The sequence below is a fragment of the Crinia signifera genome, chromosome 3 (assembly GCF_055691185.1).
Source record: "Crinia signifera chromosome 3, ASM5569118v1, whole genome shotgun sequence".
In the NCBI taxonomy this organism is placed as follows: domain Eukaryota; kingdom Metazoa; phylum Chordata; class Amphibia; order Anura; family Myobatrachidae; genus Crinia; species Crinia signifera.
This window is the reverse complement of record NC_139219.1, coordinates 174790370-174810090: the sequence shown is the minus strand read 5'-3', so window position 1 is coordinate 174810090 and position 19721 is coordinate 174790370. Positions and strand designations below refer to the sequence as shown.

Here is a 19721-nt window from a genome sequence, read left to right as displayed (position 1 = left end):
TTTTCTTCAAAGTGAGATCTATAATAACGTGTAAAAGTAAATCAGTCAGTATTTACCCTGCACAGAAACAAAATAACTCACCCAAATCTAATTCTATCTGCACCTGTTACATCTGCCGCACTTGCAGTGCACAAGGTTTTGTACATCTAAGAAGGAAATTGCCTCTAAGAGTGAACTAGAATAAGGCCCTAAATGAGCAATATAACTCATTACAGTATATTCCATAGTGTGTATGGGGATTAAGCCAAAAACTTTCTATTAAGAGCTACAAGCGTGGAAGCATGGCTATGGCGGCAATGGAGTAGCACACAAACTGCTGAGCTCCTCCACGATATCCTGAAATCCTGCTGACCTATCCTCTCGGGACTAAATCCTCTGCTTGCCGCTTAGTACACCCTCCTGTGAGAAGCTTGACGAGGTTGGCCATGTGTGCAGCACATATTTCGGCTCTGCTGGAGGGGACCGCTAAGCTGGTGCAGGCTGCACCACGTGTCTCGCCGCCCTTCTCCTCCGGTTGGTGCCCAATCTCCTAGGGGCGGGTGACTGCCGTTGGCTTTCCACTATTGTTTTCTGAGCTGCTGGGACCCCTCCTTACTCTCTGTCTTTGTACTGCTGTGCTGTGTGAGGTCGCATCCCTGCAGTTCCTGCTACACCACCATCTTCCCTCTGGAGACACTGGTGCACTTGACGCGTGGTGCCACTGCTTGGAAACTTTGGTGCCTATTGCCGGGTGATTCGGAGGGTAGGGGTGTTGGCGGCTCTCTGGAGTGTTAGCAGGGAGAGCAGAAGCTTGTCTCAATATAGGCGCACTGCTCAGACCGCACGGAGATGCCGACGCCATCCTGCCTTCTCTTTTCCTAGGCTGGGGCGCCTGTGTTTAATTGCTACTGCCCACATTAGGCTTTTAGAAGCCTCTGACTTTATCCAGAGCCTGCAAGGTGGGTTGGCACTGGTGCTTGGCTGATCCCTGCCACAGTTGACTGCTAACTGCTGGAACACCACTGGGGTAAGATTTGGAGTGAGGGGTGCTACCATGTCTTATAAAAAGCGCTGTCACCAATTTACCTGCACGGATGCTTAGCTAATCTTCTTATCTGCCTCCCTTGAATAACATTATTTACAATTTGTGGTTTCTTATCTCCTGAAATATAATATATCAGTGTGATAATACTGATACTGTATGTACCTTGTGCTGTTGGCCCTATATGTTTGTTTGGTGGTGTGCTAGCCACCGCCATTTCTCTGTGTGGTCACTTTATAGCTAAAGGTTGGCTTTATTGGTGACTATAAAACTTCTAATTACTGTGCATTACTTACTGTGCATTATATGGGACCATGGAACTCTTAATTCAACAAATATTGCAAGCGATCTCCGCCTCTACTACCAGGCTTCTTAAAAAGTTTCATGACCTATGTTGCGGTGTCTCGTCTCCTACCTGTGTCTCTGCAAGTGATACGGAGGTTGCGGAGGGCAACCTGCCTATATCTACTATGCCTGTGGCACCTGTCACCCCTGTGCCAGTTTACACTTCAGTCACATATTTCTCTATGAATCTACATACAGCACAGTTTAATTGCTGTCCTGATCCTGAACATTTTATCTATGATATGATTTGCCTGAAGACCCCCTTTTTTTCACAGCTGAAACAGATGAGATCCTGGCTCTTGTTATTTAACTATTCCAGCATTCACATCAGTCCCTGACCCAGTGGAGCTTACAATCTATATTCCCTACTACACGCACACACAGACATTCTAGGGTTAATTTTGTTGGGAGCCAATTAGCCTACCAGTATATTTTTGGGTTGTGGGAGGAATCCGGAACACCCGGAGGAAACCCACGCAAGTATGGGGAGAATATACAAACTCCGCACAGTTAGGGCCATGGTGGGAATAGAACCCATGACCTCAGTGCTGTGAGGCAGTAATGCTAACCATTACACCAACCATACTGCCCTTACTTATTAGCATATAATCACTATTGCACATGGCAAAAGTTAGCAACAGCAGCAAGAACATTCACACCTGAATGAGCCTCAGGGAGTGGGGTCAGGATATGGCTAACAAAACATAGGGCATAGCTACCATCAACCACCTCACCCCTCTTCACGTATGTGAAGTATATAGTCACTACATGTTATATTATTGAATAACAAATTTTATTTATTACAGTAATCTGAAAAGTTGTTGAAAAATGCAGGGTGTTACTAGGATATACAGACCACTCAGTTGTAGCACTCATGGGTAAAAAATAAATCCCAGCAGCCACTACAAGGGTGGCAGACACAGATTTCCTGGCAAATTAGTGTGTGTTGTATTTGTGTGTGTGTGTTTGTGTGTAGTATATTATTAATTGACATGTATTTGACATGAATAATCCTTGCATTTTGAACTCTGTTCTTCTTTCACATACAGTATTTGGTTTGAATAATGCTTAACAGTGAAGACAACCATTGTTTAGCTATGCTAAAAGAAAATTGGTTATTTTTGATAAATCTCTAAACAGGATAAGTACAATTAAAATAAAACCACAAATTATGGGGTCAAAATCAATGCACTGTTTATAGTCAATAATGAAACAAAAAGCATATTTAATATTAAATAATTATTAAATAATTATGTACAGTTGCACAAAAAGTGAATACACTTTATTCAGTAGATTACTGTATTATATATTATGTTTCTGTTACTAGGTCTTATCCGATTACAAGAACTAATTAAGGCTCCATCTCGCTACAACTTGAGACTCAAAATCCGTCAGTTACCTATGGACACAAAGGATGCCAAACCACTGCTAAAAGAGATGAAGAGAGGCAAGGAGTTCCATGTCATCTTTGACTGTAGCCATGACATGGCAGCAGGCATACTAAAACAGGTAACCATGATTATTTGATAAATAATTGTTTAAATATACAATTATTAGATAATGATTTTATATTTTGACCATCGTATTGTTTTGCTTAATAAGTACATGCTGGAATGTCAATAATATTACTACATGATTTTTAAAAATAGATGATTGTATAAGCTCATACAGTAATTATTTTATTAGATAAGTGCCCCACACAAAAATAAAGAATACATGTGCACATTTTAAGCATTATTAATGGCAATTACGATAGTTGTTTTTTTTTGCATAATCTTGTCCGCCACCTCCATGTAACCTCATAATTGAGTAAGTCCTTAAATTTATAAGGGTTCAAGTCTAGTGCATGGGACATCCCTAAACCAGCCCAACCAAACCACCCCAAGACAGCACGTAAGTAAAAGCAGCAACTATGTGTCAGGAGTGTAACAAGGGTGAAAGATAAAATTGTGGAAAAAGTAACTTGGATGAAAAACATTAAGAAAGATAGTATATTAAACTATATGTAGTAGTAGTTGCCTAGAGACACCATCAATACAATATTCACCGTCCATGGAGCTTCTTGGTTATAATAGGAATTGCCAGACTTTGAATAAATGTTGCTTGATCAAATCATTGTTATGATTCCAAGTGGCATATTAAAAAGGAAAATTGCACAGTCCGCAATACGGTTTAGTTAGAGGATGTTCTTTTGTTTTTGCGAGCAGCCCAATGCAGTGTGAGCAGAAATGGACAAGGTCAACCTTCCCTGGCAATCCACATTATGGAAGCAGTAGCTTCATCCATGTTTAACCCTAAGACCTAACTCTAATGTTGACATTCTGACAATGTTAACATCTCTCCTGAGATTTTTCTGGAATAATAAGTCAATATATACAGTATTTGGACCAATATAAGTAATATTTACTAATCTGCAGCTTTTGTAAGGCACTTTTGTGAATGACATTGAAAATGTCAGTAATATTAAAAGCTGATCACTTCTTGTTTGCAAATAATATTACGTCTATTTTAAAGTTCAATGTCAAAAGAACAAAGAATCAGCAGCTTACATAAGCTTCTCTTAACAGCTACCTGAAAGATGTGGCCAGCCCTATTTCATACTTAAATATAGCAATGCACTCATGTATGTACTGTATGTACGCACATACGTACGTGCGAATGTACGTACATATGTGAATATAGTGTCCTTTATTTCTGAAAATTGCAAGGTAGCATATAATCAGTCAATGTTTTATACATTATGGCTAGGTGTTATTAAAAAAAATATATCATTTTGCTAATTTACCTTGCTACATATGTTCACAAGTGTTGACTGTCAATAGAAAAACACATTCAAGTGCTAAGATGCTAAAATGTGTTATCTTAAAATTGATAATAAATGTGCACCAATGACTGATATTTTATGAACAATTTTTAATTGCTTGTAAAAATAGTTTATGTTTACATATTGATTTGCAGCACTTTGCAAAGATGTTGTGAAATTAATGTAAGTCTTGAAATGCCATAGACTTTAAATTTATCTTTACACCATTGCAGTACTTAAAATCCCCTGGAATGTTGTAAATATCTAAAACTATTTACTTACAAAAAATACTCAAGCTATTGTGAAAATGTATTGCTTAAAGCCATCTAGTATGCATTATTTATAAATATATTAATATTTCAGGAGTCTAGCAGTGAGCAACCTTTCATTTAAATTTATTGTCAGCTAAAATAAGTTGTCAGTTGCGAAACTATTTTTATTTGAAATTGTTAAATTGTTAGCTAACATGTTCTTTTACTTTACAGCTCCTGACTTAAAGAAATGTTGTTTCTTAATCTCTTTTTAATACATAAGCAGCTGGTTAGTATGAGTACAGAGTGACTTAGGGGTCACCTTTACAATTTTACTGTAAAATTAATTTCTTGCTATAGCCACGGACTGGTTTCTTTGATATTAAGTATCTCTAGTGGCAAATTCTTGGTGCCTCTTTAATAATAGACTTTATCAAAGGGCATCTCCCATCAGTACAAAGAATTGCTAATCAAAACTCGCAGCTTGCTAATACTATATGTGGCAGTGAAATGTGCAACTTGAAGGTAAAGGCAGTCATACTGTATTTTAATACAGTATGTCATGTCATTGCATCTGCCAGACAGACTCTTTTGACTTAATTTGATTGTAGTTCATAAGCACACACAAAAAAGTACTAAAAACCTGTCACTGTTGACTCTTTATTCATATAATGCAAGTTGCAAAGACAATAAATCAATTGATTTTCACTTTGAAAGCATGTTTTATTACTTGTTTTCTAGGCACTGGCAATGGGAATGATGACAGAATATTACCACTATATTTTTACAACTCTGGTAAGTACCAATTTTTACATTTGCTATAGATTACAAGCTCTTGTAAACAGGGTTCCAGTGCACAGGACTACATAATACACATGTGCCCCTTTAAACCTGTCCTCTATGTGCTATATGGTGGGCAGGGGCAAATGCCGGATTTATGAAGGAGGTTCCAAATTTTTGATTTTAAAGCGATTGTCGCTAAGCCATGAAGGATGTATAAGTATCATGTACAGTAACAATCTATAGTGTGCCTTATTCATTAGATTCTGTGGATCTGGTGTGATGACTGAGCACCCAAATCCACTGTCACACGCAGCAGACTTGATATACATCCTACACATAGTGGCTTCTGGCCAGGCAGGGGGAAATGTGGTTTCTGAGCAACTGTAACAAATCCCCAATAGTGGGAGATGCATAGCATAACTATACTGTTCCAAGAACTGTAACAGATCATCTTTTTGTTAAAATTTCTTATATTTAAATGCAGACATAGCGAAAAAAGCCAATCATTGTGTATGGGGACACTATGCTGCAACTTTAGCCACCCCAGAATTAGTTTTAAATGTGTATAATCACAAAAAAACACAATGGAACTTAGGGGTTAATTCAGATCCGATTTCACGGCTACAAATTTGCGGTGGCCAGAGTTCAGTAAAGCCGCAGCCCTGCTAAAGGGAAATCCCTCCTTGTGAATTAATGTGATCACTGTACAATTCAATGTGCATGGCTACAAATCTTTTCGCAGTCAAGCTATTATGTCCAAAATCCATCATAACAGGCTCACTACCAACTGAGCACAAGTTGCAGGCTCAGAGTTGCCAGAGACTTACTCAGGGGTTAGATGCAAACCTCCCCTAAAACACTCCTGCACACCAAGGTATTTCCAAGACACTCCCAGCAATATCCTAAACATGCCTAAGTTTTTCTTAGCACTCCTGCTAAAGGTCCGCTTTCAACCCCCAGTCGCCTACTTACTGTCAATCGCCTTGTGAACAGCTAACAAATACAAAAAGTAGCAGGATTTCATCGCTGGACAGTCTCATGTGTGCGTAGTATGAGCCATACGCATGCATAGTGTATCGATAAATGGCTGCTGTGTAAATTAGCGGCCCTTTTATCAAGTCTGAATTACCCCCTTTGGTGTGAGAAAAAGTCACAGTTGGTTTCATTCGGGTACTTTGGTTTCCTCTCACACTTAGCAAAAATAACACTAGTGTATAAGTGTGAGTCTTTACATGGACAAACTAAATAGACCAAAGGGTTCTTTTCTACCATCAAATATCAAAACATGTTTCTTGATGAATTCCAAAATATTTAACCTTTTAATAACAACTGTGATCTTTGATGATATTTTTGCTTGAAATTTTAATTGGAAATTTTTGTAACTATTAATGCATACAATTTGAATACATATAGTGAAAATTAAATTGACCTTTTCACAATATTTTCAGGACTTTAGCTTTGACACATCATCACATTAGAAAAAAAAACCTCTATCTGGTACTTTCAGGTTTATTTTCTTTGCAAACTGTAGTCCCTGATCACCAACTAAGGGGGGTATTCAATCGCTGTTGCTATTTACGATGGGGGTGGTGGGTGCCTTTTCAATGCTGTATTTCCCAACAGCATTGAAGAGGCATCTCGGCAAAACAAACCTGACTTTAAAAGACATTGAATCCGGCGATTATCAGTCGAGCAGAGCAGGGTCACGGCTGTTGGGACTTCCCGACAGATGTGACCCGGGATTGAATATCCCCCTTAATATTGTGTGCAGCAAATCCAAAAATCCAAGAACAAATTAAAATAATTGCTATGTATAGGTATAAAATGAAGTCCAGTAAAATATATGAATTATACCTTACCACTTAACCATGTAGATCAAATAAATCCATGCTGAAATATTAATCAACACATCTAGCAAACTATGTTATAAACTTATGAATATTGTATTTGAAATTGCATTTGAGTGAAAACATGTTCATGAATTCATTAAAGTTATGAATTCAAACCTGCACACATCCAGGTGGCAAGGAAGTATAATAATGCACAAAGTGTGCTTGTATTTTGTGAGATTAGATGGAATAAAAATGTTAAGTGTTATGCAGTGTGTTTCATTGCCAGGAAGCAACTAAAATGTTTCTCTTCTTATCATATGAACAAACATTTGTATAAGTGTAGTGCTAAATCTCCAAACATTATCCTTGAGATAATTGGGACACATTTACAGTGGAGAGCATATAAGATGGGAGAGGTAACTCCTACTCTCATTGCTCTTTAGTTGGTGAGATGCTATTATTATGGTGACTGTGAATATACCACCCATGAATTTGGACAAATATGAGGACTCTCACGAAGCCAATGATGACATTTTGTATAAATCTATTTTAAATGTTGTTGCCAGTAGCTAAAAACTGAAATCGTTTTTTTTTATCTGCATGATACATCTAGGGGTGAATTCATACCTGCTCACACATTTCCAAATTCGTCCCGGTCCCCCCGATAGCGGGGGACTGTGCATGTGCATGGGTGATAATGTGTATGTTCAGACCCCTGCGGTGAGTGCCTTCAGCAAATGTTTCATTTGCTGGGGTGCTTGCTGCCTGATTGACAGGAAGAGTGCATTCCTGGGTGGACACCCTTAGTTTAATGGGCATGACCACAAAAAGGTGGGTGTGCCCATAGAAACTCTGGGCAGACCCAAGTTAATGCAGGCGTTCGGACACAACGTGCAGCAGAAAAGTAAATCCTGGGCTACTTTTTTGCTGTGAACTGAGGAAAAAAATCATTAATTGGTGAGCAACTTTTGAATGATTTGTTTATGAGCATGTGTTTGTGAGGGGATGTGTAGTCATACATATCCCCTCACTATGTAGCAAGGGGACTCGGGTGGGGGTTGGGAGTTCGTCAGGACAGCATTATCCTACTTGCTAGGCTTCAAATATGTGTAGCCTAGTGAGCAGATCTGAATAAGACCCCATGTCTGTTCATTATGTACCAATTTATGGCATACTACATTACACTTACAGAAATTTCAGGAGGCTCTTGCATCCTGTGTGTATAGTCCAGTCCAGTGAAAGTGCTGTGTATAGTCCAGTCCAGTGATATTGCTGTATAGTCACATTAAGTGATAGTGCTGCAGCCAAAGTCCAGTCCAACTATACTGCGGCATAAGTCCAGTCCAGTGATACTGCTGTATAAGTCCAGTGGTACTGTCGTCAAAGTCCAGTGGTACTGCTGCATAAGTCCATTCCAGTGATATTGCTGCATATGTCCATTCCAGTGGCACTTACGTTAAAGTCCATTGGTACTGCTGCATAAGTCCAGTAATACTGCTGTTAAAGTCCAGTGATATTGCTGCATAAGTCCAGTGGCACTGACATTAAAGTCCATTGGCACTGCTGCATAAGTCAAGTAATACTGCCGTTAAAGTCAAGTTATACTTCTACATAAGTCCATTCCATTGATATTGCTGCAATAGGTCAAGTCCAGTGGTACTGACGTTAAGGCCAATTCCCAATGTCATCGTAGAGGGCATGTCAAATCTTAAATGCTAAAGTTCAGTAACTTGAAGAAACAAAATAAATGTAAATCATTTGAGGAACATAAACTTGCCAATATGCCATTTACGGCATGGAGTCGCAAGGAACTTGACAATATGCCATTTACAGCATGGAGTCACAAGGAACGGCTAAGGCCCTGGCCTATGTTCACCATCAATCATAGTTGCGCTTCACTCTAATACCTAGTCCTCTCGCTCCAAAATTTGAGACAGTTAAGATGTCATAAAAAACACAGACACAGACAAGTGGTACAGGGCAAACTAAGGACTATATGACTGTGAAAGCCTACTGGGTAGATGCATCACCTTCCACAGCAACAGAATCAACAGCACCAGTTCAGCATCTCTGAAACCCCAGCTCTTTCCAGGCAACATGGTGTATCACTGGAATCACTGAGAGACACAATGCCGACAACCTCTTAGATAAACTGAAGGAAATCATTACACAGTGACTTACACCACTTAGACTCTCTTGGGGATTTGTGGTATCGGACAATGCCAGTAATATTGTGCGGTCATTACATATGGGCAATGTCCAAAATGTGCCATGTTTTTGCCCACACAATAAATTTGGTGGTATAACATTTTCTTAAAAGTGACAGGTGCATGCAGAAGATGCTTTCAGGAGCCAGCAAAATTGTGGGACACTTTCACCATTCTGCCACTTCCTGCTGAAGACTGGTGCACCATCTTAAACTCCTGAACCTACCCTGCCTTTACTTCAAACAAAGGTTTCCCTAAGCTGGCTGAGAGGTGCTTCATCTGAATGAAGAGGATGGAGGAGGAACACCAAAAGGCCAATCAAGCCTACACAGCCACCTACAACATAGGCAAAGGAATGGGGATACACCTGACTCAAGTGCAGTGGAGACTAATTTCCATGTTGTGTAAGGTTTTCCAGACATTTGAACTTGCCGCACATAAAGTGAGTTCCGACACTGCCATCTTGAGTCAGGTAAATCCCCTGATGAGGCTGTTGCAGAAGCAGCTGGAGAAAGTGAAGGAGTACCTAAAGCATTATGATTCCACAAAGCATGTAGAACATCATGTGGCCTCAACTCACGTTAGCCATGATACAACCTGGACCAGGCCCACCACCCCTACTACTGAGAACACCAGGACTACCTCCAGGCCTACCCCTCAAGGTGAGAATAGAGCTGTGAGGGGAAGCACCATGCCAGCCTATGTAGCAACACTTAAGATGAGAACTGAGGGAGGATGGGGATGTGGCTGCTTGTCTGTTATTTAGCCTGAAAGGAGCAGTGGGGAGGAGCAAGGAGGGAAGGGCTCTAACTCAGGAGATCCTGCTGCTGGTCCCACTGCCACAGGTGCAGACATTAGCAACACCAGCCTGCAGTAACACTACTCAACAGTAGTGATGAAGAGCAGGGAGAGCGTCTCCCCAGCATAGTGCCTCCTGTCTTTGCATCCTCTGCTGAGCAGCTAGTGCAGACTCTGGCTGCATAACCGACGTGCTTATAACATTTTTAGGAGATGTCTGATGCAATGTTGAAATTATGCTGTATCTCCAGAAGCAGCCAACAGACCAAAGAAGCCAGTAGCAGCCATATTTTTACTCCAGATGCTTTTGCATATTTTCCCACAGTCATCGTGTATAACAGCACAAAACATCATGTGTATTATTAGGCATACATAACCTGATGTCTGTTGTTCTCTATTTAAAGGTTTCATATTTAATTAACAAACAGGTAAAGTTGATGTTGAACACATACATTTCAAATCAAAATGCTGTTTGCAAGTCATGAGAGTAACAGCTAACATGCATAAAAATCCTGTTCCACTGACATGAAATATTATGCCTTTATTCCTAATTACAATCTTGCATGCTAACGAGTTACATCGTTTCCATGATGCAGAGCTTGTTTTATATAATATATCATGTTCCTTTCAGGAAACCTACAGCAGTGGTTTGTTTTGGCAATTTACAAGAACAGCATTGTAAAAAAGGAAGAAAACCACAGCACTCCAATGCAAAAATAAATATAACATTGTTAGGTACTGTAACATGAAAATATCCATATTACAGCACAGATTAAAAATGACATTAAAACTCAAAAGCATTCTGAATATAAACATGAATGACTTGAAATATTTGATTGTCCAGAAGAAAATGGGGTGCTACAACTCAGAAGTAGTTAAACTTCACACATATTCGAAAGAGCAATGCAGAAAGCAATCACCAGGCTTTAGTTAGTATCCAAAAGTTTTAATCCATTGAAACAAACATCAGTCGATGTTTCGGTCCGCTGCTGGACTTTTGTCAAGACCACCAGGGCAAGAAGAAAACCAGAATTGCTGGGAACACAAAATATCTTGTTGTTGTCCCTTCTGGACTTGTAAATTTACCTGAAGCGTAAAAAAGGAGCAGACTAGATGGGCCAAATGGTTCTTATCTGCCTTCAAATTCTATGTTTCTAACTTGGTGGGACTGCTATGCTATTACTGGTGCCTGTCCTTGTGTTTCCCTCCTATATCCCTATAGATTGTAAGCTCCTATATCCCTATAGATTGTAAGGGCCCTCTAACCCCCAAGTCTGTCTGTTGTTACCCAGTTTGTTTTATCACTGTCTACTATTGTAAAGCGCAACGGAATCTGCTGCGCTATATAAGAAACTGTAAATAAATAAATATATAATAATAAATTGTTGTCATAAAACTATGTCAATCTCAACGCACAGGTTGATTAAGATCCAAGTGTAAAACCGAAAGGATGAGCAAGTCTTTGTAAGCGTATGTATCTGAGAGATTTTGTGACATGCAAGTCCCTTTGTCAAGGTGCTAGTGTAACAAACTACACTAGCTAGGTTATACTTGCACCTTGGCAAAGGGACTTGAATGTCCCAAAACTTTGGAATGCCTTTTGGGTGACCAAATACAAGTTTTTTAAAGTTCCCCAGAGTGCCGCAGTCTGTTCATCATCCTTCTATACAATTTGTTCCTGAGGGCATCGGGGCAGATACCCTAAAGGTACTATCTCTCTCTCTCTCTCTTTATATATATATATATATATATATATATATACATATACATACACTAAACATCGGCACTCACCTTTTCTAGTTTTGGGGTGCCCTTTGGCTTGTGACCACATGCTCTGCACACACTAGATTTGGTTCATGAATTGATCAATGCATTTAAGCCTGCAGCCCCCTTCACGGGACCCCACTTTTCTGCAGGTCCTAACACTATCGCTCAAAATGGCTACAATATATATAATATATATATATATATATACACTGCCATGCGTGCAGCACTCAAACAGGTCAAGCTGGACTCCATATCATCTTAAAAGGCCTTTATTCCGACGGCGTTTCGGGTAATACCCTTGTTTTCAAGGACAGACGGTGTCGGAATAAAGGCATTTTAAGATTATATGGAATCCAGCCTGTTTGAGTCCCTCCTGCATGCCAGTACATATTGACCTGAATGGTCTTGGAGGACACTTCAGCAAGTTATTTCTATGAGTGAGAGCTCTGGTCCTTTGGAACTATATATATATATATATATATATATATATATATATATATATATATAGCGTGTGGGGATGGCAGCACTCAGAAATAAATCACTCATCAAGCGGGATTACCAACGTTTCTAGGCTCAGTGGCCTCTTTATCAAGGTGCTTTAGAGCGATCAAGTCACAGTAACAGTGGTGACTTAGTAATCGTGGGCCATAAATGGTCTACAGAAAGAGAATGTATACAGCAGGGGTCCACCAGCTAGAATCCTAGGGATGACACAATAGGTTTCTAGCTGGTGGACCCCTGCTGTATACATCCTGTTTCTGTAGACCATTTATGGCCCATGAATACTAAGTCACCATTGTTACTGTGACTTGATCGCTCTGTCATTAAGATGTTGGTTGTGCTACCGTCTGTGGTTTACTAATTCTGCCCAGTGATTGGCCAGCGAATATTGAATTGTTATCCTATTTCTGACCTGGATATCTTTGACTTTAAGAAGTAGTTGTAACCATGACATCTGAGGCTTGTTAGAACAACCTGTGATTTTTTCACGTCATTTTTTAAATCTAATGTTAAGATTCCTCTCAATCTGAAGGAGACCATTTTTAGTTTAGTTTAGTTAAGTTGATGGTATTATAAGTCATCTTTATCCTTGTATGAATTGTAAACTTCCATTGCCCCTGAGGAAGTCATTCTATATAACGAAACGCGTTGGTCATTCTACTCGACTTTGGAAGTCTTAACCCTCAATCAAATTATTCATTTGTTTTATGAAGTGATTTTTACGATTGCCCTAAAGGCTTTTTTTATTGTTGTTAATAAATTGTTTTTTTTATTCAGTGGCTGTGATTATGTCCATTAGCGCAACTGCTTTCCCTTTTCTTTGCATATATATATATATATAGCCCGGTGGTATAGCAGTGTATACACAGACAGCGGCACTCAGTGGGTTTTTTCAAAAGGTGTATTCCAAGCGGTCCGCTTGGAATACACCTTTTGAAAAAAACCACTGAGTGCCGCTGTCTGTGTATACACTGCTATACCACCGGGCTATCTATTTGTTTCCTGAAGGCACCTGGGTAGCTGTCCCATTAAGTTGGAGTGCCAAGCCGCAACACTGCTTCTATATATATATATATATAGATATATATATATCTATATATATATCTATATATCTATATCTATATATCTATATATATATATATATATATATATATATATAGATTTGTTTTATAAATTCGAATAAAAAATGTGTAAAAAGATTATATTTTCTATGTAAGGTAAACATTACAGTTCATCATGATGAATAAAAAATGTTTTCTTGTCAATTTTCACATCTATTTTGACAAAATCACTTGGCACTCAAAGGGTTAAAAAACAATGCGAATACACACATGTAGCTGTTGTGGGGAAAACGATGAATATAGTGATGGTTCACGCAACATTACACAGTATGCAAAAAAATTAAGAACTGTATTTAAACCAGTTATAAAAGAAAGTTCCAAGTAATCTTCTGGTTTAGTCCATGAGGGGCTATGGTATTCAAATTGTACGTTCAAGAAGCCTCACATACAGTTTCTGTAAAATTTTAAACAATTTCCACCCCGTATAGGGATGGAAATAGGATCAAGTGTACCGAAGTGTAGTCAATTGATGACCTGTGTCTCTGAAATGTGCAGCAAATTGGTGAAGAGCCATGTGTTGAACTCAAGGTCATGCCAATATAGTGTAATCTAGATATTTTTGCTAGTTCTGTTAATATTTTGGTTCATATGCACGCTCAGTCTTTCCATAAGTGTTAGGATTGCAAATTCACACTATAGCAATCAGGTTTTTAAATCTGAGTTTTGAACTTGGTGGGATGACTCAAGCTTTCAACTCACCAAACTGAAACTGAAACCCCTAAGCAGTTCCTGATGGAACTCAATTCTCCAAATTCTCCACAATATCAAAATTGCAATGGTTGCAATGGTCTAAATATCTAACATATGAAGATTTTATGGGAAACTGCCATGCAAGAGGCATGTCTGCCTTGTATTACTTTTCATACACTTTTTAAAAAAAGTTAAAGGTTGCAGTTGTAGATTTGAACATCTGAACACATGCTTATGGGATTTACCAATAGTATTGAAAAGCAGCTAAAGAACATAATGTAACAGGAACATAATATAACAGGAAATTAAATATGTTCAAAAGTTCTGAATTTTTTTCTGTAAAAAGTTTATTATAGTTAATGCATTTATTTATTTACTTAACTTTTAGGATCTATTTGCATTGGATGTGGAACCATATAGGTATAGTGGTGTTAACATGACTGGATTTCGAATCTTGAATATAGAAAACAGCCAAGTTTTATCTATAATTGATAAATGGTCTATGGAAAGATTACAAGCACCCCCTAAACCTGACTCAGGATTACTGGATGGGTTTATGACGGTAGGTTTTCAATATTAAATAATGAAATAACATGTTTTATTATATACTGTAAATGTCCTGAATTGTTAAACATGAAATAACAAAGTCACAAATATATTTTACTATTATGGCTATTATTATCAATATTGTTTTGATCTGAGTTTCCAATGATTCAATGGCAAATACATCTTTAGAAATTGTGAATTATATTTAAAACAGCTTTATTTTTTAAGTCAATGGAAATAACCAAACTTTGATATTTTGATATTTAATTGTGTTGTTTGTTTGTCTGGATCCAATTATGAAGAGATATAGGGCCAGATTCTCTAAGCTTCAAAAGTGATAAAATGGAGAGTGATGAACAGCCAGCCAATCAGCTGCTACCTGCCATGTCACAGACTGAATTTGAAAAATGTCAGGCAGGAGCTAATTGGCTGGCTGTTTATCACTCTCCATTTTATCACTTTTGAAGTTTAGAGAATCTGGCCCATAGAATCCTTTATACCCCCTTTCACATTGCATATACCAGGTCGCACCTGGGATTGGGACCCGAGTCCATCCCAGGAGCGACTCAGCATTTACAATGATTAAGCTTTCTCAGCGACAAGGTTATGAGTCGGTTCGCTGATGTCAGAAGGGGGGCGGGACTGAAATTTCAGATTTATGTAAGGCCTAAACAAAAATAAATCATGAGAATACATGCACTCAATACTTTGTTTCTACTTTTATCGATAGAGAAATGAATGATGATAAAAATGTAACAACGTTTATGAAATGTATGTAATTTTTCATGAACATATGCTCATGCAATTTTATATTAATAAAATCTTCAAGTATTGTTTGTATAAACCCCAGGAATATTTTATACAAGTGTAATATTCATATTTTATAAGCATAACAATGGGGGTTTTCGCCAGTTTTCCTTTTTGCAACTGCCTTTTCTAAATATTGTTTATTGCTATCCTCTTGGCCATTTTATACCTTTAAGAAGCTCATAGTTCATTTACTCCCTGTAGAAAGTTCACTTCTTTTCTTTAATTATACAACAATTTATTTTTCTGTGCTATTATTCAACCTTATACTCTTTTGATGTTAGAAGCTGGGCGCAATGCCCATTGTCACAGTACATTTTATGTTGCCTACTTCCTGGTGCATTGTACTGTCCCAATTCCCATGGATAGTACAGGTTTTGAAGATTTGTCCTTGTCAATAACTACTGTAATTTTATTATTTTTCATTAACACCGTTATAATTTCTCCCATTTGCTATATTTTATATCACTCTTTCTACAGTCAAGATATTATTCCCAGCATTCATTTTATATTGGTGCTTTATAGGGTTTTATATTTTTATAGAATATCCTGTAAACAATGTTTACAGATTCACTTTCTCAATAGGAAGCTGTCATTTATAATGGTTTTCATGCAGTTGCAAGGACACTTACTGCATAATATCTGGCTTCTTTAAATGCATACTATAGCAAGCAAGGTGTGAAATAGGAAATAGAGAATTATTTTTCAAATAAACTAGTTTCAAGTGCTGTTTCCAATCAACTTGAAAAATATATTTTCCCAACGAAATTTTAGCTTAAAAGAAGTCTGCAAAAAACTATGATAAAATTTAAAAGAGTCACCACTTTAAAAAAGTTATATTTATTCATATTAACAACTAGATTTACACAAAAATCTCCTAAAATCTATACTTCTGAAATTATCAATTTTGCTATGCTTTATAAATGTATCTGAGGCAGTGGATTACATAAAATATAGTTCTGGATAAATAATTTGTAGCTGCCAATAAAATTGTGGGAATTAATAAAAAAAGTCAAACATTTTTCTAAAGTTTTAACAAGACAGTTTACTTTTGGAATTTTTCATACAATAATAGTCCATGCTTCTGATAAACAAAGGAATGATAATTCAGGTTGCAGCTTGAACATGTGTAGGTGCCAACAATTCTTGTGTCCCTCTCACTGCTAGAAAAATATAGGAAGCTCAGCAAAGATCTTAGCATTTGAGACAAATACCTATTATTGCTATCAGTCCACAGTCATTTGTCATTATATAGCTCCACAGTGCTTACACATTACGCCTTTACTTTAGCTGGAGAAATAAATAGAAAAAGAGAATTGGATTCATGGATGGGCTCACAAGGATCAGTTAACTCATTTAATTGGTCCCTAAAGCCGCAGTTAGAGTTTAAACATTTATCAAGACAACACTGAACTATTGCTCTGCTTTTTAAAATGTGTGTGTGGTGGTTGATAGTACAAACGAGTGACCAAGATAATTGGTATAATTTCAAATGCCACTGTCAAAGTCTTTTTTTTTCTCACTTTGTAATTGCATGTAATGTTGGTTCTTTGTGTTGTTTAGCTATCAACATTAGATTAAAGGTTATATATGTGATGATACACAGCACTTTTTTTGTCAAACCTACAAATTATCTTTAATAGCTCTCATCAATATCGTACAGTCTAAGGCAATGCAATCTACTTGGTTTATGGTGCTTTATTTCATTCTAATAAAGTAGAAAATTTCATTTCTGTACATTAAAATATAAGGTACTTGTGTATTTTGGCGGCGCCCATCGCATCGCATACCATAAGGCATACGATGGTATGCGATGCGACGCGATATCGCGCAATATTGTACAATGGCATACAATTTTAAAATTGTATGCCATTGTATATGGCATACAATGCCATACAATGCGATGCGATTAAACATTGTATAAGCACCCTCATGGGTGCTTACAATGTTAAATGCACCCCCACGCCACCCCCCCACTATAAACGTGAACGGTACGCGTCCTCCGACCTTTTCATACCCCCACTATCCACGTCGGCGTGGAGTTGAGAATAGAAAGTGTGGCGAGCCCGAAGCGTGGTGAGCGCAGCGAGCCCCGCGAGGGGACGCGGACACCTGTGAAGCCCGCGAGGGGACACGGATACCTGTGAAGGTATCCACGCCCGCTCGCCACGCTTCAGGCTCACTTTCTATTCTCAACTCCACGCCGACGTGGATAGTGGGGGTATGAAATGGTCGGAGGACGCGTACCGCCACCCCTCACGGGCTCGCTGCGCTCGCCACGCTACATGTTCACGTTTATAGTGGGGGGGGGGGGTGGCATAGGGGTGCATTTAACATTGTAAGCACCCATTAGGGTGCTTAAAAGCACCCTTTAGGGTGCTTATACAATCTTTCATCGAAAAGGGGGCAAAAATCGCGTCGCATCGCATCGCATGACATCGGGTGCATGGCATGCGATGCGACGCGATGTAATCATCGCGCAATGGAGATCGGGGGCGCCGCCAAAATACACAAGTACCAAATATAATATAAAAATATATTAAATTTATATATTTGACATTGGCAGTATTTTTTTAGGTCACTATTGGAAATGAAAATGTTTTTGAGTAGTTTATCTTTTTTTTTTTAAATATTCTTTATTCAAATACATTTTCCATCAATTAACACATACACATTTACAATACAAAAACAGATAAAATAATACTTTCAATAAATAGCAATCAGAATTTCATATCATGTTACAGTAAGCAAACAAACAAACAATACCCACGAGTCCTCCCAAGAGCACTTATACATTATAGAAACCTTTTAGCTACCTTGTACACTACTATGTCTTTTCGTAGTTTCATTGTACACGCTTTCCTTTTTCATCTTAATCTTTCTTACTAATATCTGGACAAGATTGTACCCACATCCTGGAATAGCCCTTTACGGCCAAAGAGAGAAAGGAGGGAGAAAAAAAAAAAAAATGTCTGCAGTGAACTTATCATTTAAAAATGAGCCCCTGTGTCTGTGTGTTTGTTTTTAGTGCATGAGAAAAAGAGGAAAAAACAAACAAACAAAAAAAAAAACGTGAACTTATTAATAAATCCAAGTGTTAGTGCTTACTTATATAACAAACGAGGAAAGACAAACGAAAAAAAAAAAAAAAAATATATATATATATATATTATATTAGATTTTACTTTACTCGTGACTCCGTGCTTAGCTTCTTAAATCCCTGTATATCCATCTACCCCAAATCCTAAAGAATTTGTGCATTGCTTTCCTAAAACTATAAATATATTTTTCTTGTTCAACAGTGTATTCAACTAATGCCTTCCAAGCCTCGAATTCTGGAGCCGTCTCCGCCAACCAGGATCTGGCTATCATAACTTTGGCCAGGGCACACATGCTGTTCATAAAGACCTTGTCCTCTTTACTTAAAACATGTCCATTCATGATATTTAGCAAGCAACATCTATCTGTTAAATATGCTCTATTGATGCCACACTCTACTATGGTACAGATTACCTTTTCCCAAAACATTTGCACTTTGGGGCAGGCCCACATAAGATGGTAAAAAGAGCCTGGTGAAACTTTACATTTTGGGCATATATCTGAGGTTCTTGCCCCAAATTTACACAGCCTTTCCGTAGTTAAATATGACCTGTGGAGAACATATAATTGAATCTGTTGTACCCTTATCGAATTTGTGGCTGTTGGTATAGCCACCATAGCATTCGACCATTCCTCCTGGTTGATTATCCCCATTTCACTCTCCCATTTAGATCGAATTCCCTGTAATCCTTGATATTCCACCCCTTCTATCCCAATTAATTTCTTATACATTTCAGAGATCAATTTATTTTTCCTATCTCGTTTCAATAACTCCTTAAATGGTGATATCTCAAACTTTGGGAATAAATTCTTAAAGTGGCACGTCAATGCCCGCCTCAGCTGGGCATATCTAAAATATTGTCCAGCCGGTAACAGGAATTCGGCCTGTAGCTGGGAAAAGGGTTTTATACCACCCTCTGAAAAAACCTGAGATAATAAGGTTATTCCATATGGTTTCCACGCTTTATCTAATTGGGTATATTCCAGCCCTTTTAATATTACCGGGTCATATAACGGATGTTCGTTGTCAAAACTGTCAAACTGCATACGCTTATTTGCGTCGCGCCACACCTTAACCGCCTGCTTTACAATAGGAATGTCGTTGTTCTTGATATGACCCCTCAACAGTTTTTGCGTCGGAGAGGTACCC

The 19721-nt window shown here is 38.2% G+C and overlaps 1 protein-coding gene across 1 annotated transcript in view; it reads left to right on the top strand.

The window, feature by feature from the left end:
• GRIK2 (glutamate ionotropic receptor kainate type subunit 2) overlaps positions 1-19721 on the top strand; it is a 571469-nt gene that overhangs the window by 290618 nt on the left and 261130 nt on the right. The window contains exons 5-7 of the mRNA XM_083176981.1: positions 2694-2875; positions 5162-5215; positions 14508-14681. Coding sequence (XP_083033107.1) covers positions 2694-2875; positions 5162-5215; positions 14508-14681 — 410 coding nt within the window. The remainder of the gene's footprint in view (positions 1-2693; positions 2876-5161; positions 5216-14507; positions 14682-19721) is intronic.